This window comes from Acomys minous (genome assembly GCF_964271855.1).
Source record: "Acomys minous genome assembly, chromosome: 2".
NCBI classification, from domain to species: domain Eukaryota; kingdom Metazoa; phylum Chordata; class Mammalia; order Rodentia; family Muridae; genus Acomys; species Acomys minous.
The window spans coordinates 51233436-51259747 of record NC_140484.1 but is presented as its reverse complement, the minus strand read 5'-3'; the positions used below and the strand labels follow the sequence as shown (position 1 = coordinate 51259747).

Sequence of the window (26312 nt, the reverse complement as noted above, 5' to 3'; positions counted from 1 at the left end):
GGGCAAGCTCTAAAGATGGCTGCAGGAGACTGGTGACACAGATGAAGTGAGGACCAGGAAAGTGAGTTGGCAGTCACTTGGCACCAATTTTCCGACAAGAGCAAAGAGAAACCTTTTGGTGGCAGAGAGGCACGTCTGAGTTCATAACCTTTTTGTTTGGATCTTAAATGCCTGCCTGGCCCTCCCAGATCTCCAGCTCCACTGGACTTGTATCCAGGCAACAATCCTAGGCTGCCATTCATGCCTAGTATCAGGGAGCAGCACTTGCTTTCTCTCTCTGTTGCTTTTGGGCCTCTCTTCTTGAACTCACTTGAAACCTCCCACTGTCAAGTCTCCATTTGTACCTAAGCCTGCAAATCTTGCTGAGGCTGTTGAGACAGGGGCTCTGGCCACTGTGGAGCAGGGCAGGGCATTACTGTTCTCCACAAGCCTCCAGAAGCAACACAACTGATGAGTGCCGCAGCTCCCCAGAAGAGCCCCAAGGACTCCCATGATAAGGGCCGAGGGTGGGCGGCAGCAAGATGCAGCTAGGACTTGTTTACTGAGGCCTGGTGGTTTAGTCTTCCTAGGCCTGCTTCTAAGGCAAGGGAAATGGCTTGGTTAAAACACAAAAGCTTAGGCCGGGTGTGGTGGCGCACACCTTTAATCCCAGCACACTCGGGAGGCAGAGGCAGGCGGATCTCTGTGAGTTCAAGGCCTGCCAGGGTCTCTACACAGACCCGGCTCTCTGAACTCTATGTAGAGCAGGCTGGCCTCAAACTCTGAGAGATTTGCCTGTCTCTGCCTCCTGAGTGCTGGGATTAAAGAAATGCACCACTGTCTTAGTTAAGATTTCTACTGATGTGATGAAACACCAGACCAAAAAGTAAGTTGGGGAGGAAAGGGTTTATTTGGCCTATACTTGCACATCGCTGCTCATTACTGAATCAAGATGGACAGGGGCTTCAACAGGGCAGGACTGTTGAATGTAGGGGCTGATGCACAGGCCATGGAGGGTGCTGCGTTCCTATAGAAGCCAGAACCATCAGCCCAGGGATGGCAGTGAGCTGGGCCTCTTCCATCCATCACTAATTAAAATGCCCAACAGGCTTGCCCACAGCCTGATCTTATGAGGGCACCTCCACAATTGAGGTTCCCTTCTTTCAGACATCTTTAGTTTTCGTGTCAAGTTGATGTAAGAGCAGCTAGCACAGCCACCACACCGACTCAGAAGGTCTTTAAGAAAAGGTAAAAGGAAGCAGTTCTCACTATGGATGACGTGTTCCCTGAAGCCTCCTCTCGTCAGCGGGGAGCACAGGCTGGCTCCGAGAGGCCCCATTTCTGTCAGTCAAGACTGCTGCTTCTCACGCTTCCTAGGGCCTGGGTTTTCCTACCTTGCCTTTGGCATGTGAGGCAGGACAGCTTGCCTATGTGGGGCAGAAACGTGTGCCAAATTTAACTCTGCAGTCTATCCCCAGATGCCAGAACATAGGGGTATGGGGGTGTCCTGCAAACCCTGACTTTACCTGAGAACTCGGGGCTATAGGCAAGTACGAGCAACTGCTGGACCTGGCAGAGTGGCTGCCTGACCAGAGGCTACGGCTACGGAAGGGCTCATCGAGGTTGCCTCCTCCAGATGGAGAGGTGGGGCCGGGACTGCAGCATGCATGGGAGAGCCAGGCAGACCGCCAGCTTTGGCTCTGCAGCTCAGTTTCCTCCTCAGCAACTGTAGCCTGGGGACTATGGGAGGCTGCAGGGTAGGGCTGGGAGAGAGCCCAGTGTGACCAAAGCTCTGCCTTCTCTGGACAGAGGTCAAGTAGACAACATTCCTAGGATACTACTCAGGAAAAAAGGGGGAAGAAAGATTAAAATCAGCTATACTAAAAAAAAATAAAAAATAAAAAAAATATTTCTCCAAATGCCGTGTTTGACTCATACAGAGAATCACAAAGTTCTTCTGCCTGACAGGGCAGCCTGTCTCCACAGATGGTTCACTTCTGGACACCTTATCTCCCTTGTGAGGCAGGAGAGCGGTGAGAGGCGTGACTCAGATCAAGGCTCAGCTCCACAGGGGCCCCAGTCCTGCAGTCCTGGCCCCATGGCCAGATCCTCGTCAGGTGCCAACAGTTTGGTCATCGGAGGGCCATGCCTGGGCTTTCGGTGTCCATGAGGCCACATGACCCAGGCTGAAGACTCAGATCCTGACAACCTGTGCAGCCACAGTCGGGCCCTGCCTGGCTCTGCTGTCCATGGCCCTGGGCTGCCTGGAGATGTAGAGGCGGCCAAAGGTGCCGCCCACTTGTCCTTTGGTGAGCCGCCCAGGATTCATACAGACACAGCCAAGGATTTCCTGGGAAAGAAAGGACACTGGGGTTAGAAGCCCTCAACTGGGTGTGACATTGTCACAGTCTTACAAAACAGAAACAAAGGCAACTACTCAGGCAGATATGCTGACTTGTAAGTGGAGAGTCTCTGGGGCAGAACTGAGAGCGCAGTAGCCTGGAGGGAAAAGACTTGGGGACAAAACTGATCCCAACACTTTGTTGCTTCCCCACAGGAAGAAGCCACTTAAGAGTTGAGACGGGTGTCACACACTGTCACCTCAGCACTCAGGAGGCTGAGGCAGGACAAGTGACATCCTGGATGTGGAGACCCTGCCTCAAAATGCTCCCCCTTGAAAAGCAGACAAACCAGTGTTTGAGACTGGACTGGACCCAGCTTGAAAAAACTGGTGTGTTGGACTCCCTGCCAGGGACTTAATCCTGAGGCAGCTGGGCCTATAGATCAAGAGCTTTTTAAAGGTACTATTGGCTGAGCCCCTGGAGGTCAGGTCAGAGCTCAGGGGAAGGCAGACAGGCAGGCAACATGCTCCCAGGTCACCTTGACATAGTCTGAAGCCCTTGCTCTTTTTTTTTTGTTGTTTTGTTGTTTTTGTTTTTTCTCTGAGACAGGGTTTCTCTGTGTAGCCTTGGCTGTTCTGGACTCACTTTGCAGACCAGGCTGGCCCCGACTTCACATTGATCCACCTGCCTCTGCCTCCTGAGTGTTGGGATTAAAGGCGTGCGCCACCACTGCCCGGTGAAGCCCTGCTCTGTGACACCTAGGCTCTTGTCTGTGACACCTAGGTTCTGTGACACCTAGGCTCTTGTCTGTGACACCTAGGTTCTGTGACACCTAGGCTCTGTTTCATTCCACCCCCCACCCCTCAGCAATCAGCCCTTGTGTTGACCCCCAAGAGGACACTGTCCCTTTCAGCAGACTCAGGGAGAGTGAATGCCAGGTAGTTTGAAGGGAAAAGGCCAGTTCCAACCCACCTTCACGAAGTACCTCAGCTCTGACGGCACTATGAGGATATCCGGGGTGACCTGCAGCTGGGCATAGGCATAGACGTTCTCATAGTCCACGGCCATGTCCTCATGGGGCGGGTAAAGTGGGTAGTAGCTGCAGAGATGAAAGAGCTCACTTAGGAACCCTGGGCGAGGCTCCCACTCCCAGTCTGCACACTGCCCACATCGATGGACTGGCCTTTTCATTTATATTCGAGGGGCCAGATCCCAGTTTTGTTACCATATGGTGAAATTTCCTGGTGGCCCTGTGCAGGTCCTGACAGTCAGATATGGCACATCTCTGACACAATTACTCTTCTGGGTTGGCGGCACACTCACCTTCTCTGTGTTAGGACGTGCTTGAGGACTCGGCTGAATCTGTCTGAAGTCCCGGAGGAGCTGGGAAGGAAAGGCAGAAAGCACTGGGGGCGAGGCCGGGTTCCTCAGTCAGTCCTCTTCAGGGAGGACCACTCATGCACTCAAGTTAACCGAGGGAAGCTAAATCGGAAGGACACAACCCTGGGGGAAGCTTGGAGGCACAGCGAGCAGCTGCCTGTGTCCCAGGAAGGCACAGGGCACAGGGAGAGAGAAGGGTCCCGGGAATCAGGCTATAGGAGGCCCCAGCACTGGAGCCGGCACCACCTCACCCAAGAGGCCACGGTCTAGCACTGCGGAGCCACACACACAGCCAGGCAACCCCTGCCTCACACTCAACTGCTGAACCTCTGGCTAATCCTTCTCTTTTCCTGACAGAAGAACCAACTGCCAAGCCTAGACGCCAGGTCCTGACAGGACCCGGTTCTCTCAGGGCCCCACAGTCACTGTTCTGGTGAATCTACAGAGGGACACTTGAGCACTCAGGTCACAAATTGAGAAGGTAAAGAAAAAGGACGAGCTGGGCATGGTGGCGCACGTCTGTAATCCCAGCAGTCAGGAGGCCTCTGTGAGTTCTCTGAGGTCTGTGGAGCTCTGAGTTCAAGGCTAGCCTGGTCTACAAAGAGAGTTCCAGGACAGCCAGGGCTACTAAGAGAAACCCTATCTCCAAAACCAAAACCAAAACCAAAACCAAAAAAAAAAAAAAAAAGAGAGAGAATGAATCTCACTGCCTGGGTGTCAATCAGGCAGAACAGCCTTGGTTCTCTGGGGCCTCAGACATGGTAGACTAGTGACAGAGACAAAGACATCTACCTGACTGCCACTTTTAACAGGCACAGAAAGGCCGAGCTTTTGGTATAAAGTGTGCTTGGCTATTACAACACCTTGTCAGGACTGTCAAGGGTGGGGGTGGAGTGGGAGGAGAGGGACAAGGTGCCAGGAGCCAGCTGCTGCTGCTGGCCCGATCGCTTCTTACCTGCAGATCTCCTCCGCCCCGATGTGGAACAGCAGGTCTGTAGACGTCAAGCCGAACATTACTCCGTTTATGATGAGGCTGCAGGGGTCTGACACGAACTGCACTCGCTGCAACGAGGAGGAGCTGACATGAACACACAGCAGTAAGAGATTCCTCCCCACCAAGCCTGAGGCCCGGAGCCCACTGAGGCCAGACCCACGCGTATCAAGCTGAGGCACCTCTGTTGGAGTTTAGGAGGCAGGTGGTGCCCTCACTCCCGGGGCTTGCTGCCTGGGGTGGGCAGTGGTACCTTCTTGTCCTCGCGGGGGAGCTCAGGGAAGGTGAACGGCGGCTGTGGGTACACCGGCACATGGTGCACATCCCTCTGCGATGGGACGAAGACAAGGTGGGAGCCGGAGCTGCTTTGTGGAAACGCAAGCACAAGAGCGCCAAGGCCCGAGTCAGCAGAGCTGGGCCACGGGCTCGCGGCATGCGCATCCTTCTGGCAGTGCCCCACTGTGGCGAGACACTGTCTCCCAGGGCCCTGAGAGGGAGAGACCACCTGCTGCCACGTACACGTGCCCATCTGGGTTTGGTGCATATAGCTTGGGACACACCGTCCCCTGCTTTCTGTGACACCTCACTACAGGGAGGAGCTCTTGTCTGGGGGGAAAGGGGGAGAACTGGGACCTAGAGCTGGCATGGAAGGCACACACAGGCAACCCTAGCCATGGGAGGACAGGGGAGATAACAGTTTGGGGCTAGCCTGAGCGCCGGACTGGGACCATTTGAGACGGAAGCCTCAGGACTGGATTGAAGCCCAAGTCTGAGTCCACCCTCCAGGGTGGAGGTTGCTTGGGGCAATAGCGTTCTCCCGACAAGTGGCTCAGGGGACACAAAGTGAAGCCAGGGAGGGGGCGAGGCAAACTGGGCAGGTCCTGAGGCTGCCAGAGGGACATCACCTCCCTGCTCATGCCAGGAAGTGATGCTGCAAACTAATGTGAGAGAAACGCTGCACAGAGCAGAGGCAGCTGCTCCTTGATGGGGCAGGAGAGTCCCCAGGGCTACAACACAGAGTGTAGAGAAAAGCTATGGCTCCCAGGGCCAACTGTTTCCACAAGCACACAAAAGAGAAAACGGAAAACCTGTTTCTTTGGTTCCCTTGTCCATCCTTGGCTAAGGGGCCCACAGTAAACCTAAGAGGCGTAAACTGTTGCTGGGAGGGCGTGCCTGGAGCCAGCCAATAGTGCTCACTCGCAGCCCCTTCCTTCTCCTACTTAAACTGTGAAACATGCCCTGGAGCTGGAGTACAGGTGGGCGCTTGATGTGGGTGCTGAGGACCAAACTCCCAGGCCTCTGCAGGCTGGCTCTCCACCGGCTCCCCTCCACCGCCCAGGATTGGATACTGGGGACAAGTGTGATGTAAACAGATCATCAGAACCATGAGCCTAAAGGTACTTTGCACATTACTCACAGTCTCTCTGACACCAACATCACAGACATTGTCAAGCCCAACAGGTGAGTGCTAGAGTCGGGCCACTAGGCCAGCTGAAAGGGACAACTGATGCTCCAGAAATGAGAGTCTGAAGGTAAAAGGGACTGAGCAGCTGCTCAGGACGGGCTTCAGGAGAGCAATGGTTAAGGAGGAAACAGCCCCTGCTTATGGCTCAGAGTTGGCTGGAGGGGGAGGGGCCGGGAAGAAAATTCCAAGGATGTGCAGCATTGCACAACTTCGAGCATCATGGTGGGAGGGTCTTGTCTTTGTCTCTTGAGCTGGGAGGTGCACCAGGGCTCTCCGCTGCCCCAAGGGAGATTGCACACATCTGCCTGGTGCTCTGCATTTCTGACCCGGCTCCATTTACATACTGCTCTGGCAGGGTGGGGCTGCTCCCCTGCTTTGCAGCTCACACTAGCTACAGATGAAAGTGCCTGGTAGTGCTGGGCACTGACCTCAGGGGACAATGCTCAGTCTATTCTTTGTTTATGTCACTGCCATCAATAGCACATGGGACGGAGAACCCAAATCAGAATCCAAGCTCACGTTGGAAGCACCAGCCAGCGCTGGGTGCCGCTTCAGAGTAGCTTCTGCTTTGGGGCGGCCAGAGGCTTGTCTTCTGAGGACCTTGGCATTTCTCAGGTTTCATAGACTCAACTGGGGCCCTAGCAGACCTGGGGGAAGAGGCAAGGTATATGTGACCCTCCATCTGAGAAGGGAAGGGAATGGAAGCAGCTGGGGGCTCAAGTCTCCTGGCTCCAGGCCAGCTGCCAGCACAAGGTCATATTACAACTAATCAACCTGAGATCTGTTCTCAGGACCGAAGGCGGAAGGAAGACCTTTAAAAACCACCTTTGTTACAGGTTTGTTTTTAAAGTTCAGTAACAGGCAACAAGTCCCAGGAGACCGCCCACTACTCTATTTTCGTTCTGGCCTGGCCCAAGGGACAGGAACTGAGGGGTCAGCTTCCAAAGCCCCTCTGCTTCTAGCCTTAACTCTTCCTGGAACCCTGAGCCCCCCTGCCCCCGACTAGAACCACAGTGCTTACGTCAGTGCTGTGGCCTTTCAGGCCTGTCTTCCAAGCTATGTGGAGGATTCAAGATCCACCCGCGCTGAGTCTCCCCACCCATCGCTCTGGCCCTTGGCAGCCATCCACGCCACGGGAAGCACTGACTCAGGGACAGAACTTGGGCTTACCCCAAAACACTCCCCTCACGCAAGGAAAGGTCTGGGGCCTCTCAGGACTTCACTGTCAATCCTGGGCTTCCCCACCCTGGGAACATTCCCATGGACTAACAGTTTATACAAGGGGAAGTGAGAAAAGGAAATAAAAAGGAAGAAACGAAGGACAAGAGTGTGTGAAGTTTGTCCTTCCAAGTTTGTTTATCTGACTTGCGAAGACGCCTTTTAACCCACTGTCTGAGCACTCAAGTTCAAGGGGTCTAGCGGACGGAAAGGACAGGAACAAACAGGGCTTTTAAAGCGGTTTCAGTTTCCCACTGGCATGTCCTGGAAGGACCTAGAAAGCTCCAGATTCTTCCAGCATCTGGAATGCTAACCTTCTGGTTCCTTCGATAACTGTTCTCAGGCACTGCTTGAAAACGTCTTCAAACGGGCTTGTCAACTGACAGTTCTGCAAGAAAGGAAAGGAGGTAAATTCGGAGCAGACGCCAGGTCTGCTCAGCGTTAAAGCTTGTTAGATGACCGCGAAGGGCTCACAGTGGACAGAGGGTAACAGGGACGGGAGAGATGGGAGCCAGGCAGAGGGGCTTTGCAGTCCCAGCACTCAGGGGGATGAAGCGGGATTACCAGGAGCTTGCTGCAGACTAGCCTAGGATACAGACCGAATTCTAAGCCAGCCTGGCTCCAGCGTCACAAACAAAAACCAAACAAACAAGGGGCTTGGAGTGGGCTGTCCATCTGCAAGGAGCTGAGTCTAGAATTAATCTGCATGCAAGCTGAGAGTCTAAGATAAAGACTGCCTTCAAGTCTTTTTCTGTGGAGTAGACACCCGGCCACAAAGGATAGGAGGCCCAGGCCCTCGACCAAGATCCCAGGAAAGACCGTTTGCTATTTCTGTATCAGAGGACCTTAAGACATGAGCTTAGGGCTGTGGCCACATAAGGGAATTTCAGTTTCTGCCTCTTTAGTGCAGTAGGTGGTGTGTCAGTCTCAAAGGGGGCTTTCACAGCAGGACGCACTGAAGCGCATGTGCATTTGTTGCTGCTGTGCCTGAGAAGTGAGAGGTGGAGACAAAGGAACCACCCATTTCTAATTCCCTCCCTGGCTTCAAATTTGAAGTATTTATTACACTTGGCCAGTGGCGATGTTTCCCTCATTAGCTACAGAGGTGATGTAAGCCTGCTGCAGATACAGACTCCAAAAGGGGAAACTGAGAGTCTAGTTGAGTGAGACCGCCCAGCCATACCCTCTGCTCCCCAGGCACTTACCTCCACCTGCTCATGTTTAGCATCCAGGAAAGGTCCACACTGCAAATGAGCAGAGGCGGGAATCAAATCAGAATCTTCTGTGTCTGCAAAGGCTTTTAGACAAAGTGTCCAAAAGCAGTTCCCTGTCCGAGTCTACCTGTCCCTCCACAGCTGCCTGGAGAGCCTGGGGAGTCAGCAATGGGCCAAGGAGCATGCGAGTCCTGTTTTCTTAGGGGGCTCCCAGGGCCCTATTACTCATTGCTGCCCCATTTGACACCGGCTCTTTTCTGTTTTCTACAGAACAACAGACCACTGTGTTACCAGAGTATTTAGGTCATAAAGAGATCAGTTTAGGATCAGAGCAAGAATCCTGTAAAGTCAGACAAGATGAAAGCATTGCCGGGCGCTCTGCTCTCAGTAAGTATGGACTATGCATATCCCCCCAGAGGTGCACATTTTTAAAAATCCCAGCACTTGGGAGGCAGAGGCAGGAGGATCAAGGCCAGCCAGGGCTACATAGCGAGAAATTGTCCCAAAAACAGAACAAGAAAAAGAATTAAAAACAAGGGCTGGAGAGATGGCTCAGAGGTTAAGGGCACTGCTTGCTCTTCCAGAGGTCATGAGTTCAATTCCCAGCAACCACATGGTAGTTCACAGCCATCTATAATGAGATCTGGTGCCCTCTTCTGGCCTGCAGGTGTATATGCAGGCAGACACTGTATATATAACAATAAGTAAACCTTAATTAAAAAAAAAATCAAAACAAAACAAAATCTTTGTAAAAGGACAGACCAATATTTCCTAAAAACTTCAACATCATTAATACCTCTTTCTAAGGCCGGTTCCATCGCCCCTACCCACCTGCCTCCCTGCACACCCAGGGGACCTACCAGGATGCAGACATCGGGCCGGTCGCGGTTGATGATGGTGATCAGATCAAGCAGGGGGTCATATGCGGTGCTGTCAGAGGTGGTATAAGGCCCACAGGCAACTAAAACCATAGTTTGCTCAAAATCTGAGATGGAAGGCAATGCAAGGTCATGAGGAGAAAGAGCAGGGAAGGGGCCATCGAAGGCAAATGCCACAGATTTGCTGCATTAAGTTCCCCAGGTGCAGCCAGGCACGGTGGCACACACCTGTAATCCCAGTACTTGGAAGGCAGAGGCAGGGAGATCGCTGTGAGTTTGAGGCCAGCCTGGTCTACAAAGTGATCCAAGACAGCCAAGGCTACACAGAGAAACTCTGTCTCAAAAACAACAAAAGTCCGTTGAGTGCAAGTCTGGGGATTCAAGGTGAGGACCCCGCGCTCCCTGCAACACTGAACCAAGTAGAAACAGAGGCAGGGAGAAACCTGGGCCATGGCGGGAACTTTCCCAGCAGTGCACCTGGGCCATGTGAGCAGAGTGGCAGTCAGGAAAGAACCATCAAGGTGACAGTGACATGTGCTCTCACTGTGGAGAAGTTAGGGACCATCTGGGGATTCAGCGTGCTGGGAGAATGTGGGGAACTGAGGCCCAGGAAGGCAGGCTCTGCTGGAGGGCCCGGCACTGGACGACCCTGCTGGGGACTCCTGCTTCCTGGACATTAAAGCTGCCAGGCTTGTGTCCCCACCCCAATGCTGGGTTTTGAAGCCCTGTCCAGTTTTTGAGTTAGGTTTTTAAAGTCAGTCTGAGCTATTCCTGTGGCTGATACAACAAACCCAAGTCTCACAAGTTTTCTAACATGTAGCATTATCTTACTATTGTTGTTCCTGGGGACCCAAGTTTGGTTCCCTGAGTTTGGTGCCCAGCACCCACATCAGGCAGCTCACAGCTGTCTGTAACTGCTGCCTCAGGCATCCAAAACCTTCTTCTGACCTCCATAGGTCCTGCACTCACAAGTACACACACACACACACACACACACACACACACACACACACACGCAAACAAACAAACAAAAAAATCAAGTAAGTCTTAAAATAATTACTATCTTACATTGCTGGACAATATAAGTCCAGAAGTCAAGGTGTCAGCAGGCTGACTGTGCTGCATCGTTAAAGCCAGCAGCTGGAAGCTTCTGCCCCCTGACTGAGCTTTCTGCCATCCATTCTCATAAGGACCTATGTGATTACACTGGACAACCCCACCACCCATTCCCACAAATATTTTATTTTACCTTTTTTGTTTTTCTTTTTCTTTTTTTGGGTTTTCAAGACAGTGTTTCTCTGTGTAGCCTTGCCTGTCCTGGACTCGCTTTGTAGACCAGGCTGGCCTTGAACTCACAGCGATCCGCCTGCCTCTGCCTCCCGAGTGCTGAGATTAAAGGCGTGCGCCACCACGCCCGGCCTTATTTTACTTTTTTGAGACAGTGTCTTGCTCTATAGCCCTGGCCAGGTTACAGCTCATTACACAGACCAGGCTTGACTCGAGCTTTCAAAGCGCTGCCTGCCTCCGCCTCCTAAGCGCTAAGACTTAAGGTTCTCACCACCACGCTGCCCACCTCATCTAAGAACCCAGCCACGCAAGCCAAGTCCTTCTGACCTTATAAAGTAACATGTTCCCCACTGTGTGGGCCATGGAAGTGTCATGCAGTCCACACAGGAGTACGGCCATGAACTGAGACCAGGAAAAGCCTCCCTTTCCCCCATACAAACGTTCTCTGAAACGCTGTAGTGTTATGAGCTACATCTCACCCCGGATCCCAGGTCATCTCCGAGAATGGCTTCACACACATCAAGGTATGGGGCACTGGCGGCAGGCCAGCACTGGCTTTTATTGAAAATCTTTACTGCTGTTTGCTCTACTTTGCTTACAGGGATGCTTAGAAATACCTTCCTTTCCTCTTTTCTTTTGTAGTAGCAGTGGATTGACCTCAGAGCCTCACATATGCTACACAAGTGCTTTCTGGTGAGCAGCAACTCCAGCCCAGACTACAAACAGTGTGAAACAAAGTTTGTTAACATAAAAGATAAATAAATAAATAAAACGAAAAAACTGGGAGTGGTGACCCGTGCCTTAAATCCCAGCACTGGGGAGGCAGAGGCAGGTGGATTGCTGAGTTTGAGGCCAGCCTGGTCTATAGAGTAAGTCCAGGACAGCTGGCCAAGAACTCCCTACGTAGACCAGACTGGACTCCAATACAAGAATCCACCTGCTTCTGCCTCTCAGGTGCTGGGATTAAAGGCGTGTGCCACCAGTTTTTTGGTTGTGAGCCTAGGCTTTAACAGCTGAGCCATCTCTCCAAGCCCCACATATTACACCTTTGTTGAGGAGTGACTTTAGAACTGCACAGTCTTGCATGTCTTTTCCCAGAGCTCTCTAAGAGTAACATTTTCCTCACCACAGCAGTTACTGGAATGAACTCTGGTGTGTTACTGCTGACTGGACTAGGTTTCCCCACCAGCGTCCTTTTTTTCCTCCAGGGTCCCATGTGGGACACCAAGCTTATGCTGTAATGTGTGTGTGTATCAGTTCCCTTTTCCAAGTACCCTTCACATGCCTCTTCAGCAGCAGTCCAGATCATGGGTGCTCACATGTGTCGTCAGAGCCCAGACTTTGCAACTACCAGTGAGTGCTCAGGAGGTTCCCACCCACGAGTGGCTCCTGAAAGGGCCTGTGAGCTCACGGATGAGCTGTGTCCTTACTGCCCTGCGTGTCACTCCCACACAGCGATGGGAACTTCCTTGAGCCTGGGCAACTATAGTCTGGGACTTTGTCTATCAGCCCCACTGTTGGTAAGAAGAATAACGAACCCCAACTTACCTCCATCCTCTTCAGTGGGCTGATAGAATGGCAGAGGCACCCCCTGAAACGGAAGGAAAGCTCGGCTGAGCCTTGGTGAGTGGTGGCTCTGAGTGTTGTGGGTGTGCAGTGGGAGGACTGTGAGAAAGGACGAGGGGTAACATGTCTCTGCCTTGCTATTGGGGGGTTACAACCTGGAGCCCACAGAAGCTGCCATGTGACTAAGCAGACCAGGCAACGGAAGTCACCGGTAGACTCTCACAGAATGCCTGGCCAACTCATGCAAAGCAGGCGCCTAAACCATTGGCGTGCTGGAGGGGGATGGGGAGAGGGGAGCCCTGCCGCTGGGCCTGGTGTCCTAGGGGGATCTCTGGAGGCTGCGGTGGAAAGCAGAGACGAGTAAACTACAGCATGAGGCCAAATTTGGCTGGAGCCATTTTTATAAATGAAGTTTTAGTGGGCTTCTCCACAGGTGTTTGCTTGTAAGTGGCCTACAGCTGCATTGACACTGTAACGATACAGAGCCATGTGTGGCCTTCAGATTAAAACACTGGCTGCTCGGCTCTCCAGAAGAAAGAGTTTGTTAACTTGTAGCTTGCAGGTGGGTTCCAACCCTAGAATCAAAAACGACTAACAAACATGCAGAGACTGAAAAGGACCCATTTCTTGTACCACAACTGGATACACCGAGCCGGAAGCGAACTGGAGTGGGGGAGGGGCCCGCCCAGTACCTCATAGAGTTTGGTGGCAGTAAGTCTCCTGCCAGTGGTGTTGAATCCTTCCATAATTACAACCTGAAAGACAAGAAACGCAAGACAGCTCAACAGGAGAGATAAAGAGAGGTCTGAGATAAACCACTTTTGGTAATTATAAACTTAAGGCATTTTCCTGAAAACAAATGAAAGAAACCCTTCATTTGTTATGTATAAGTTACAATTAGGCTCTACACAAATGACCTAATTCTCACAGCAATCCCATGAGGTAAGAATTTTTGTTTCATTTTGTGGATGAAGACACCTTGGCTTCGAAGGTCAAGCACCTTCCCACAGGCACACACCTCGTTAGGTGGAGCTGGGATGTGAACCCGGGCAGTCGGACCCAGAGATAAGGTCAGAACAAGGAGAGAAAAAACAGTCCCTAAAATCGTGGGCCTGTACAATCCAATCTCAAGGCAACAGAGACGGAAGACTAGAAATGGCTGTCCGCTGCTCAGGTCTGCATCCCAGAAGGCTCCAGTCTCACCTGTCCAGGAAAGAGAGAGTATTCCTTGAGGTCGGATAGGTCCACTGGAATCTGAGCGCCTGAGGAGTGCTCCCGGTCCCCCTCAAGAATCACAGACTTGCTGTTCAGCTTCCCGTTGCTGTCACAGCCAATCTGACCCAGCAGGACGACAGGCTCCTACCAACGGATGGGAGCATCGTCAGAGAGGGCACAGCGAAACCACTAACAGCATATATTCTGAGCGGGGACCACAAAATCACCACCGAGATCCAAAGATTCTTCCCGGTGTCTGGTCCACCCTCTGCCGGCCAGGTGAGCTCTGAGCGGCCCACAGGGTGGGCGCATCCCCTCTGGTCCTGCTGCCCCAGCACTTGTGGAAAATCACAGCTATTAAGAGACTACCTTCACTGACCCTTCCACACTCCGGATCACCGTAAGACAGACATGGCTACACCCACGACAAGCAGCAGAGCCATGTGGTAATTTCACTAACATCAAATAACAGGTGAAGTCTGGATCAGAGCCAAACCCTCAGCCACGCTCTTGCCTCTCCCCAGGGACTTGCTACGTAATCCAGGCTGGCCTTGAACTCTCCGTCCTCCTGCTTGTGGGCTCCCAAGTGCCCGGCTACCACACTGCCAGGCAGGATATCATATTGCCACTTCCACAGGAAGTTATTCACAGACGGAACGGAAATCTCTCCTGGTGGCTTCCTGTGTAGGACTTCCACTTTTGGGAACAAACTGAGTAAGTCTAATTTTTCCCTCATGTGAGGCCCTGCCCCCACACATCCTCTCAATTTCTCCAACACTTCCTACAGACAAAGTTTATCTATGGTCTCTCTTCCTTGGAAACAAACATGGGACAAAAGGCACATTCAAGAATTATCTAGGACACATCTTCTTGTGGACGAGCGCTCCTCCAGACAAAGTCCCCACAGCAGAACTAAAGCATGGCGTGACTCTAGATGCCAGAGGCAGATATCTGCGGTGGCGGGGCTCAAACCAGAGGAATCACCAGACTATGAGAGCACAATTCCTAGCCTGCCGCTCTCACCACGGGAACCCAGACACTTGTGCCCACGGGGGCTCTCCAAAGGCAATCTGCCCCATTCTGAGCAAACGAGGTTTCAACCTTTGCTTATGTGTGAGACCCAGTCCAAGGGGAAGGCGAGAGCCTGGGGATACGGCAGAGAGCACATGTCTTTTTTTTTTTTTTTAAATCAAAGCCAACCAGGACTGATGTTGAGGCAGAACACTGGTGAGTGGAAAGGGCTTCTTCACTGAAAGAGCAGCAGTCACCTAAGCCGAGGGTGACGGCACCTGGGACGGCAGGTTTCTCAGGACCAGGCCAGCACCGTCTCCATTGGTGATTAGTGAGCGCTCTTCAATGCTTACTTGTGCTGGGACGAGAAGTGGGGTGAAAGCCTCGATCTTGTAGTGCTCCTTCAGGTCGTTGCCGAGCTCCTCTATCTTACAGATCAGAACTGCAACCCGAAGGTAACATTAAGACACCTCACTTGGCAGGAAACACAGAACACAACGTTAAGCCTCACGGGCACTCTATGGAACTGAGGAGCGCGGGCATCTGTCCGGTTTGAACCCCAGGCTTGTAGTCCGTTTCCTGACACAATGCAGCAGATCACACACATAGCCCCGGAGCGTCACTGAGAACCCCACCCCCTTCAGTAGGTTGTAGGGAACGCAAGAGTGACTGGAAAGTTTTTGAGGAAGCAGCAGTGTTCCTAACTCCAGAGCTCCTTCCTTCACAGCTCATGTGCCATCACTAGGGTGGCTGTCGGCTCTTCAGGAAGTGGTACACCCGGGGAACTACAGCATCCCTCAGTGTCCCTCCCTTTCACTGACAGAGCACCCATGTGGACATCGGCCAGCTTCTGGATTCAGAGGCCTCCAGGCGACTATTCCACCAGCTGGGCCAGTCCTTCCACGGGGCTGTCAACCCACCAGGCTTTCCGAGGGAGAGCAAGTCACCTTCGCGGATATCCGGGAGCTGCTGAAACATGGATTTGTAGCTGCCAGTGAGAGGCTCTGTGACCTTCAGGCTGACACTTCCGGAGCCTCCTCTCCCAGACCAGGACAAGCCCTGCGCTGAGCCAAAGGTGGCGACCACTTCTCCCCGGTTGCTTCTGGAGTTGTACTTCTGGGAGGGAGTAACACTGAAGGGAAGCGGAACAGATTAGGGTCACTGCGCCTGTGGCTACCTGAGGAAGGAACTTAAGGCGAGGCTCTGGAGGTCTGGGGGGCGGGGCGGGGGAGCAAGCTGTCTTGCTGGAGCTGGAGTGCTGGAGTACTCTGACTGACCTTTCAGGGATTTCTGAAGTGAGGTGCTGAGGAACACCAGAATATAAAAGTTTACAGGTTTAAACATAAAAACATGAAACAAAAAAAGGTTGTTATTTTTCTTTATCAAAACAAGCAAAACAAAATGCACCCTGGGTTGACTGAATAACAAGCTCCAAGCATTTCCCTTCCTTCTTGTGAGTCACTCGCTGTCATTTGATCCTGAAACAGTGACTGGGTCAGAGACTGCGGAGCAAATACAGTGCAGCTGAAACCAGGCATGGCTTGTCTGCAATCCTACCACTCCGAGTATGAAGGCAAGGCAGGACCTCAAGGTGATCCTGGGTTAAATTTGAGGACAGCCTAGGCTAGACAACGCCTTATCTCAAAAAAACAAAACAAAAAACCCACAAGCAAATGAAAAACTCACAGTACAGTTCAAAGGACAAACAACTAAGATAAAAGTTCAACAAAATGAATGATACTTTCCCTTGTCTTTGCAGAGGCAGAGATGCAATAGATAAACAGTTAACAGGTAGCAAGCAACCCCCACCCCCACCCCAAGGCTGATGAATTCCGTGTCTGCTCTGACTGGTCAACAGCACCGCCAAGAAAGCAGCGGTGCTGCTGCACTGCTTGGAAGCTTCTGATCTTCCTGTTGTGACAGTGCTGACGGGGAGGTCTAGAAACACGTCACGCTCAGCACGTGAAGATTCTGTAGGGACTCACTTCACGTGAGGCATGATCACAATTGCTGACCACACCCTTCTTCCCAGACGAGCTACAGAAAACGAGCTTGGTTGTGTTTCTGTCCAGGACTGCCTCTTCCTAAATAATTTACAGGCTACTTGCGTAAATTACAGAGTTTCTTTGGTGCACGCCTTTCATCCTAGGACTCGGGAGGCAGCAGCAGTAGGATCTCTGTGAATTTGAGGCTAGCCTGGCCTACAGAGTGAGTCCAGGACAGCCAGGGCGATTACACAAGAGAAACTCTGTCTTGAAAAACAAAAATACCAAAAATACAGACCAAGTTTCTGATATCAGCTTTCTTAGTGGACGTTAAAAAAAAAAAAAAGGCAAGGCAAGGAAGTCAACAGCTTCTCTGAGCCCCCCCAGTGGAGGGACATGTGCCACAAACCTCGAATGTCCTCAGATGCTCACAGGGGACAACTGTAAATATGGCCACAGGTCAGATTTAAAGGCTTCTTGTTTAGTGAGCCTAACTCCCACAATGGCTCTGCAACAACTTTGGAACCCTCACAGGCTTCAGAGACACCCTTTCAAGTCTAGAAAGCGCATTAGGAAAGCAGCTTTGAGCTCTCTCTGAACCAGGTGGACCACAGTGATGCCAAACTGTCCTTCAGGATGCAATGACCGCCAACGGTCAATGGCTGCAGAGCTTCTGTCACTGCCTTTCTGCTTCTTAAGATCTGCATTTTGCCAGGCGGTGGTGGCGCATGCCTTTAATCCCAGCACTTGGGAGGCAGAGGCAGGTGGATCTCTGTGAGTTCAAGGCCAGCCTGGTCTACAAAGAGAGTCCAGGACAGCCAAGGCTACACAGAGAAACCCTGTCTCAAAAAAAAAAAAAAAAAAATCTGCATTTTATGTGTATGGAGTGTTCTGCGTGCGTGTGTGTGTGTGTGTGTGTGTGTGTGTGTGTGTGTGTGTGTGTGTGTATCTGCAATCATGCAGCCCAAGGACCTGGAGCCACAAACACTTGTGAGACACAACGTGGAGGCTGAAAACCGAACTTACGTTCTCTGCAAGGGCAGCAAGCGCTCCTAACTACTCTGGGTTCACTGACTCTCTGCGTGACAGACCTGCATTCTCATGTTTAGAAGGGACCCAGAGCTGGGTGTTTCCCTAAGTACTGTCCCTGAGCCCCATCCTGATGTGACAGTCCCACAAGCACATCTCCTAGGTCAAGCGCCCACCTGTGGGTTTCTCTAACGGAGACCTATCGTTTACAGGTCTCAGAGTCACACGCGATCTCCGCAGATTTGTGCACAGTGGTGGCAGCTATGAGTTTAGCCACTGAAGAACGATTCAGTGACAGGAAAATACTCAGAAGCCAGCTGTCACCTGAGCATGGGATGAACAGGTTACGCAATGCTTTGAACAAAGGTGCATGCTTTTCCCTTCAAAAAACACTTCAGATCACCAAAAAACAAAACAAAGCCAAAAAAACAAAACCAAAAAACCCAACCCCAACCCCAACCCCAACCCCAAGCCAAACCAAGCACATGCAAAGGAGCAGAAGCAAGCGAGAGCCTATTTGCCTTGAGTGGCCCGACGCGCCGACGCCCGGGCTCCTGAATAGCCAGGCTGTTTCAGTAGGAGATATCAGTTCCCTGTCTAGGAACTGAGCCCTAGAGAAGCGGGTGGGAAGAGAGTTTCCTTAATCACTGTATGAAACAGTAATTTTCCACAAGGCAGAGGACCTCAGGCCTTATAGCCAGCCTGTGGCTGGCCGCCTGCTCGCACAGCTCTTATTAATAAGTTACTCGCAGTCGCCTTGTCAGCAGACAGAGGTGTGGCTTTCTTGGCCCGGATTTAATACATACCTCGGGGAGAAACTTGCCGGCGAGAGGAGCTGGTGTGGGCTGCGAGTGGAGACAGTCCTCTTTGTTAGGGGGGTTTCTGGGGTGTTGCTAACTCGCTTACTAGGACCCTAGAAAAGAGATGAAAAATTAGCTTCATTTGCTAATTAAGTTTAGAGTGCTGCGGTTCCTTAAAAAGGGACAAAGTGGCACAGGAAAGGGCACCAGGCAGGACTGGGGTCCTTAAGAACCAGCTCCAGCAGTGATCACAGAGACCTTCCACAGTATGGAGTGTTCTGCCTGTGTGTGTGCACGTGTCTGTGTGTATACATGTGTGTGTGTTTATCTGTATGTGTGCATTCATCTGTGTGCGCGTGTTCACGTCCCTCTGTGTGAATGCAAACATTTCCTAAAGAGGTGGCCAGGCCAGCTGCCTGACCTGTCAACCTGCACACGCATCTCTGCCACTTTCTGCTTTTATTAAAGACCTGAGTTTGGTGATACCTAGCCCTGACCTGCATGCATGCACTCTTCTGGGAAGGGATGGGACCACATTACACTTCTTTTGGCCAAGTCTACCGCACATTTTCCAAATTAAAGCCTGGACTAACTCCAGGCAGATAAGGTGGTTGAGCTCATACTTGGAGAGAGTAGTCAGCATTCACCTCGCTAACAGTCACATCTGGTTGTTTTTACTTATTCTTTTCTGCTCCTTTGCTCATCAATAGGAAGCCAAAGGTAAGTCCAGAATTAAGGATGAAACCCAATCACAGGAGCTAACGTTCCTGAAAGCCTACGATAATGGGCGATTGACAGGAAAGACAAATGTCTTGCCCAGAGGAACTACTCCATCTCAGATGCACAAACTTTTCTGACTCAAGGGCTCCTCCTGTTGGTGCATTGGAGGAAATGCCACCAAGCCAGCGACTGGTAGCATCTGTGGGACCCAAGGTGAGAACAAACACCACCAAGACAGGCATGACACTTGAAATCCTAGCTTTTTTTAAAAAATTTTTTAAAATTAATTTGTTCATATTACATCTTGATTGTTAGCCCTTCCCCTGTTTCCTCCCATTCTTCCCTCCCTCCCACTACCCCCCTAGCTTTTGAGAAGCTGCAATGCAAAGTTTCCCCAACTCCCGGGCTAGCCTGGGCTACACAGTTAGAGCCTGACTCAAAAAACAAAAATGAAGAAGCTGTATTGGAGACTACAGTTTTATATTATTTGTGGTTTTATTTGTTCGCTTAAATATTTTATCTGTATGTGTGAGCGTGTGCATGCAGGTGGAGGTGCCTGGGGAGGCTGGAAGAGGCACAGGAGCCCTGGAGCTGGAGTTACACGTGCAGTTGTGAACTGCCTGATGTGAGTGCTGGGAACTGAACTTGGGCACTCTGCAAGAGCAGCCGGGTCTCTTACCTGAAGGGACTGCTCTCGAGTCTCTGTGTTGTTTAACATAGGCTCAGATGTTAAAGGCTTCAGGTCCTGATCTGCCTGCCTCCTCCACACAAGCAGCAGGATTACAGATGTGCAGCGCCACACCTGGCTTACGAGATTTTGGATTTAGCTTTTCCTCTCTTTCCTTTTTAGAGTGTGCGCAGTGTGTGGGGGCATGGATGCCCCGTGGAAGTTTGGAATCAGAGGATAACGCTGTGGAGTTGGTCCCCTCCATCTGCCTTCCGCAGGTCCTGAGGGTGGGAGCCTGGTCATCAGGCTTGCACTAAATGTCTCTACTCGTGGTCCTCTAAAGTAACTGCTGTGTACCCTGCATGCTCCTCCTCTAAAATAAAGACAGAGTCTCTCTGTGTAAGCTTCACTGTCCTGGAACTACGTAGCCCAGGCTACCCTTGAATTCAGAGATTCTTCTACCTCTGCCTCCCAAGTCCTGGAATTAAAGGCATGCACCGCCACACCTGGCTAAATAACGATTCTTGAACATTCCTTAATTGTATCTTAATATCTTTCAACTAAATATATAAACTAAAACAGTTATCCTAATTTATTTATTTAGGTTTTTCAAGACAGGGTTTCTCTGTGTATCCTTGGCTGTCCTGGACTCCCTTTGTAGACCAGGCTGGCCTTGAACTCACAGGTATCCACCTGCCTCTGCCTCTCGAGTGCTGGGATTAAAGGCCTGCACCACCACCGCCCAGCTAGTTATCCTTATTTAAACATAAAGCATCTACATATTGATTTTTGAATTCTAAATGCATTTTCCTACACTTTATCCTTGGTCCCCACAGTATCTGATTAAATTTGTGAATAATTTATTTTATTTTGGTTTTTGAGACAGAGTTTCTCTGTGTAGCCTTGGCTGTCCTGGACTCGCTTTGTAGATCAGGCTAGCCTTGAACTCAGAGGTCCACCTGCCTCTGCCTACTGAATACTGGGATTACAGGCCTGCGTCATCACTGTCTGGCTTTGTGAATAATTCTATGCCACCTTCTCTATTGCTGTATTATAGATTACTTTAATTTCTTATGATTATAAATGGTTATGATGTCATTCTGTGAGTTGGGTCATTTCCTCAGGTAATTTTAAGGGGGCTGCTGGGAATGGATAGCCGAGCCCTGCAGACGCTGAACACGTATCCCCTGGGCATGCGCCTGGATCTCAGGAAACGCTTCACTGGGAAGAATGACTGAGACGAAGGATAAACAAGACTTAAGGGCTCCTCAGCTACACCCTAACTCTGCAGCTGTCACGGGCCAGGCCCTGGGCAAAGAACAGTGGATAAGGCAATGTCCGTGGTCTGAGAGCCTCTGTGACACAGCGAAATGACCACAACGAAGGTCCATGGTGTAAGATAAGGCAGAAAACAGACCCCGGAGAGGAAGAGGCTGGAGGCTAGCTTAGGCAGGCTGCCCCCACCCCCACCAAGAGGCCAGGAGCTGAGGGCACGTTCAGTATGCTTGAAGGGCAGGGAAGAGAACAAACGTGAAAGGAGCGCAGGCCAGGCTAGACGTATCCTCTCGTCACACACACTGGTTCACACCGAACCTTAGCAGGGCAGCGGAAAGTCACAGGGAGCTGTGAACTTACTTTCTTTGGGGAAACCAGGCTGCTCTAGAACTGGCAGAGATCTGCCTGCCTCTGCCTCCCAAGTGCTGGGACTAAAGGTGTGTGTACCAGCTCTGCAATATGGTTTTAAGAATGTTACTTTTAGGGCTGGAGAGATGACTCAGTAGTTAAGAGCGCCGCCTGCTCTTCCAGAGGTCCTGAGTTCAAGTCCCAACAACCACATGGTGGCTCACAGCCATCTGTAATGTGATGCCCTCTTCCGGAGTGCAGGTGTATGTGTACACAATAAATAAATAAATATATTAAAAAAAAAAAAAAAAAAAAGAATGTTACTTGTAGCCAGCTGGTGGTGACTCATGCCTTTAGTCCCAACACTTGGGAGGCAGAGGGCAGGAGATCGCTGTGAGTTTGAGGTCAGCATGATCTACAGAGCAAATTCCAGGACAGCCAAAGCTACACAGAGAAAACTGTGTCTTGAAAAAACAAACAAAAACCAAAAAACCCCCAACACCCCACTACCAAGCAACCAGTAGGATTGTTAGCTGTAGGATGCTCGCCTTCGAGGGTGTGGTGTAAGGTTGTAGGATGCTCACCTTCGAGGGGGTGGTGTAAGAATTCAAAAGTGTCTCTTCTTCTTCTGATGCTTCAATTCTGAAGACACTGGTCAGGGAGATTAACTACACGCGAATAAACGAGAAACTGGATGCTAAGCATTTGTTTTTAGGTTATATACGCAACTGTTGAGAAATTGGAGTGCACATATGTGGCGCAGCACAGAGACCTTCAGCAGAAGGATACAGGTCCTGTATGGAGACAATGTCCCTGGCTCCGGCGTGCCCGCTGGGTTTGGAGGCACCATGCCAAGCTTTGGATAACTTTTTGTTCAGAACCTGAGGAATGGAATAGAAAACGGTGAATATATTATTCCATAGTGTGATAACAGGGCATTGGTAGAAGACTTGCCAGGCTGGGCGTGGTGGCGCACGCCTTTAATCCCAGCACTTGAGAGGCAGAGGCAGGTGGATTGCTGTGAGTTCGAGGCCAGCCTGGTCTACAGAGTGAGTCCAGGACAGCCAAGGCTACACAGAGAAACCCTGTCTCAAAAAAAAAAAAAAAAACCAAAAAACAAAACAACAACAACAACAACAAAGACTTGTCAGGCACGCACGAGGCCCTGAGCTCAATCCCGCTATCACCGCACTCCAACCTTTAATGCCAGCACCAGGAGGCGGAAGTGGGTGCACCTGTGAGTTCAAGGGCAGCGTGATCTACACAGTGAGACCCAGGCTCTAAAACAAAAACACGACAGGCTGGGTGTGGTGGAGCTTGCCTGTCATCCTAGCATTTGGGAGACAGGGGGAGGTCAGGAACACACACACACACACACACACACACACACACACACACACACACACACAGAAAATAAAAGCTTCTCCCATAAGAACTAGAGTGATGATAGGCCAGTGGTTAAGAAGGCATATTGCAGCTGGGCGTGGTGGCGCACGCCTTTAATCCCAGCACTCTGGAGGCAGAGGCAAGCGGATCCCTGAGTTTGAGGCCAGCCTGGTCTACAATGTGAGTTCAGGACAGCCAGGGCTGTTACACAGAGAAACCCTGTCGAAAAAGAAAAACAAAAAACAAAAGACAAAACCCTCACATTTGCTCTTACCTCATGTTCAAAAGAGTTCAGGATCTCTACAGTAAGGCACGCTTTCCCTGCGCTGGTGCAGAAGGCCACAAGCTCGCTTACCATCGCCTCCTCAGTCTGTCTGTGCAGAACGCACAGCTCTGCCACTGTGGAGAGAGAGAGAGAGCGGACAAGTAAGAACCTGGCTCATCTCCTACAGCTTGCCTCTCGGGAGGCACGACAGTGCCGTTATCCTGTCACTGCTTACTCAGCACCCACAGGCCATGGGGACACAGCAGTGAGCAAAACCAAGAAGAGCTCTTGTTCCCAGGAAGCTCACTATTGGGCGGAGACAGAGCAAGGACCATATAGTACCTTACACACACAAAGGTGCGATGCAGACACATGAGCGCGGGGAAGGGACCACAGGGCTAAGGCGAGGCTGGCAATACAAAATACAAGGGGCCAGGGAGAGAGGCGCCAGCAGGTAAAGTCCTCGCCCCACAAGTGTGAGGACAGCAATGCAGTGGGCACAGCAGCATGTCTGTAAAGTCGTGTGTGGATGGCAGAGACAAAGAATGCCCCTAACTAGCCAGATCAGTTGGACAGCGACTGGGTGTTGCACGAGACCCTGCCTCAATATATGAGCGTAATCGCGGAAGACTGCGCGAGTCACCAACGGAGTGAGCGTGTCTAGCGTGAGGTGATTCTGTTTCTGAGTCCTGGCCATTCACAGGAAGAGGAAAGTGAATCTTCAAAGGCTGAGAAATGGTGGGGAGCAAATCCAAAGGAAACGCTGGAGTGGTGGCAGCAAAGCTGTCTAAGAATGTGCTCCTAACAGCACACAGGCGGCAGAGGTGGCTCTACTTCCTGAGGATCCGACTCCCTCTTCCGGCTTTGCAGTGTTCTGCACGCCTGTGGTGCGCTTTGTATACCGAAGGGGAACACTCATTCACATAAAATAAGTAAGTGGTGGCGCACGCCTTTAATGCCAGCACTCAGGAGGCAGAGGCAGGCAGACTGCTGGGAGTTCGAGGCCAGCCTGGTCTACAAAAAGTCTAGGACAGCCAAGGCTACACAGAGAGACCCTGTCTCAAAAAAAAAAAAAAAAAAAAAAGGAAAGAAGTACATCTTTTCTATTACTGGACAAACTACATCCCTCAATTAAGACATCATCAAGTCTCCAGGTGAAAATGTTGAACTCCATCTGGCACGATGGATCGATGAGCACAATTCAGTACAAACCCTCAGTATCGCCACTGTGTGAATCCACACAGACCCAGCTTTACCCTCCTCCAGTGTCTGCTCTTGGAGTTGGACCTGATTTTGTTACTAGTTTCATCCAAATCTATTGAGGAACAAGACAACTTTTCTTGTTTCTTGGCCAGGAATTGCTTAATTCTGAAAGTCTTGTGAGAAGACATGGTGAAAAACCAAATCAGGCATTTATGGTACATGATGGCGGAAGAAAAGGCAAAAATATATGTTAAAAAAATAAAAGGTTTTAAAGAGCCCGGCGTGGTAGCGCAGGCCTTTAATCCCAGCACTGGGGAGGCAGAGGTAGGTGGATCGCTGTGAGTTTGAGGCCAGTCAGGGCTACACAGAGAAACCCTGTCAAATTACAATTAACAGTGGCCAAATGCAGCTGATATTCTGATAATTCAAGACAGAGACTAAGAACTTATCCCTGGCTTTGGCAAAACAAAGGTCAGTTCCCTAAATCTATGAGGACAGAAAAGCTACAGAAAGGAAACTGTAACGCATTAGGCATAGACAACCCTTCTGAAGAGACCTGTGCTAACTGGGAAGGAGAGAAGTCAGGTGTTGGGTCCACAAAACACTTTAGGCAAAAGGCACATTTCTGGCTGTTGTGGTGGCACCTGCGTTCAGCAGCACTGTGAGACTGCATCTCAACAGCAACAAAAGACCGAAAACAACTTCTAAGCCTCACAGGCACCGCTTTTTTCTTAAACAAAGCAACCAACCAACAAAGACCTTTATTTTATATGTATGCGTACTTTGCCAGCACTTAGGTGTACAACATGCATGCAGTGCCTGAGGTGGCCAGAAGAGGGCACTGGATCCTCTGGAATGGGAGTTGCAGACCCCTAGGGCACTGGAGACTGAAGGCTGGTCTTCTAAGGAAAAGCAGCTAATGGTCTTAACCGCCTAGCCCTGAGGCACAAAAGCTTCAAAAGATTTCAACTTCTTTTTCCTTTTGGTTTTTCGAGACAGAGTCTCTCTGTGTAGCCTTGGCTGTCCTGGACTCGCTTTCTAGACCAGGCTGGCCTCGAACTCACAGCGATCCGCCTGCCTCTGTGTCCCGAGTGCTGGGATTAAGGCTGTGTGCCATCACCATCGGGTCAGAAGACTTTTAATGTTTCTACTTTCCCAGAAAAATAGGAAATAAGTTCACATGATGAAAGTGAAGGTGGGACAGAAAAATATTTAAAGGAGAAAGTGGAAAAAAAAATACTCCCTAGCCCTCCCGGTGGATAAACAGAGTATGAGAGCCAGGCAACACTGGCCTTTCATGGAACTTAAAGACTTGAGTGAAAACTCAACAATTCAACTGCATTGCCAAAGTGAGATGTGAGATGGAAGCAGCTCGCAACTTAGTCTGAAATCTGTGCAAGTAATTAGGTTCATGTAGCTGGGTGTGGTGGCTCGTGCCTGGAACTCGAAGTACAAGCAGGAGAGCTCTGTGTAGCCCAAGTGGCCTACATGGTGAGTTCTAGGTCAGCCAGGGTACACAGCGAGTCTCTGTCTTTAAAAAAAAAAAAACGCTTTCATGAGATAAGTCATAGGTCAGCAGATGACTAGGTGTGAGCTGCGAACGGCTCCAATGTCTCCTCTTTCGGCAATGTCAAGCGGTAACCCCACAAGCACATGGCATCTGGAAACGACCCCACCCCCTTAGTTCGGGACTCACGTCTCTCCATCAGGGAGTCCTCAAAGTCCATGCCGAAGATCTGTAGCTCCTCCGCCAGCTGCTGGGTGGACACGGCCATGGTGACCCGGGAGGGGTCCGGCGTCTGCCGCCGGGTTCTGACCTCAGCTCAAGTCTGCCCAGCAAGCACGAGACCCGCCCTTCAACACGAGACTGACTCACTGGCCTAACCTCTCAGACGACTCCAGCCACCAGGTCACGAGATATACTTTGAAAAACACCGAGAGATCTCGTTCCGGAGAGAAAACTTGCTTCCAAAAGCCACTGCTTAGTCTCTTAGCAAGAAGAGCGGCCAGGAAAAACCCGCCAAGCGTTTGCTTTGGTTGGCGCGCGCATGCGCAGGGACCCGGTCAGCCCCGCCCTCCCCGCGCACG

The 26312-nt window shown here is 51.0% G+C and overlaps 1 protein-coding gene and 1 long non-coding RNA gene across 5 annotated transcripts; one reads left to right on the top strand and one right to left on the bottom strand.

Annotated features, from left to right (window-relative positions):
* Positions 1–870: 870 nt before the first annotated feature.
* POLA2 (DNA polymerase alpha 2, accessory subunit) lies at positions 871–26312 on the bottom strand. 4 transcript variants are annotated; one of them, XM_084760979.1, is made up of 18 exons: positions 25921–26312; positions 23031–23155; positions 22160–22251; positions 21955–22012; positions 18367–18473; positions 15494–15678; positions 14900–14988; positions 13524–13679; positions 13013–13075; positions 12303–12345; positions 9450–9574; positions 8581–8619; positions 7690–7763; positions 4946–5057; positions 4657–4763; positions 3645–3704; positions 3307–3420; positions 871–2329 (listed from the first exon to the last, which is right to left on the bottom strand). In XM_084760979.1, exons 1-18 carry the CDS (start codon positions 25997–25999, stop codon positions 2305–2307), a joined length of 1653 nt encoding a protein of 550 aa, XP_084617105.1. In that variant the 5' UTR covers positions 26000–26312; the 3' UTR covers positions 871–2304. The 4 variants fall into 4 exon arrangements, with proteins under 4 accessions (XP_084617105.1, XP_084617103.1, XP_084617104.1 ...); XM_084760977.1 differs by having other exon boundaries at positions 3294–3420; positions 25921–26311; XM_084760978.1 differs by having other exon boundaries at positions 3294–3420; positions 4946–5054; positions 25921–26309.
* Positions 7677–12288, top strand: LOC311586203. The gene is made up of 3 exons (XR_014775478.1): positions 7677–7782; positions 8860–8976; positions 11397–12288. It is a non-coding gene; the product is annotated as an uncharacterized lncRNA (long non-coding RNA).

Bases quoted from the DNA above. Each gene is read 5' to 3' on its own strand.
- POLA2 (XM_084760977.1), bottom strand. From the start codon at position 25,999: ATGGCCGTGTCCACCCAGCAGCTGGCGGAGGAGCTACAGATCTTCGGC. The intron at 13,680-14,899 runs GTAAGCATTGAA...ATCCGTTGGTAG, and splicing joins CACTTCTCGTCCCAGCACAA to GAGCCTGTCGTCCTGCTGGG. The intron at 5,058-7,689 runs GTTAGCATTCCA...GTTTCCACAAAG, and splicing joins GTTATCGAAGGAACCAGAAG to CAGCTCCGGCTCCCACCTTG.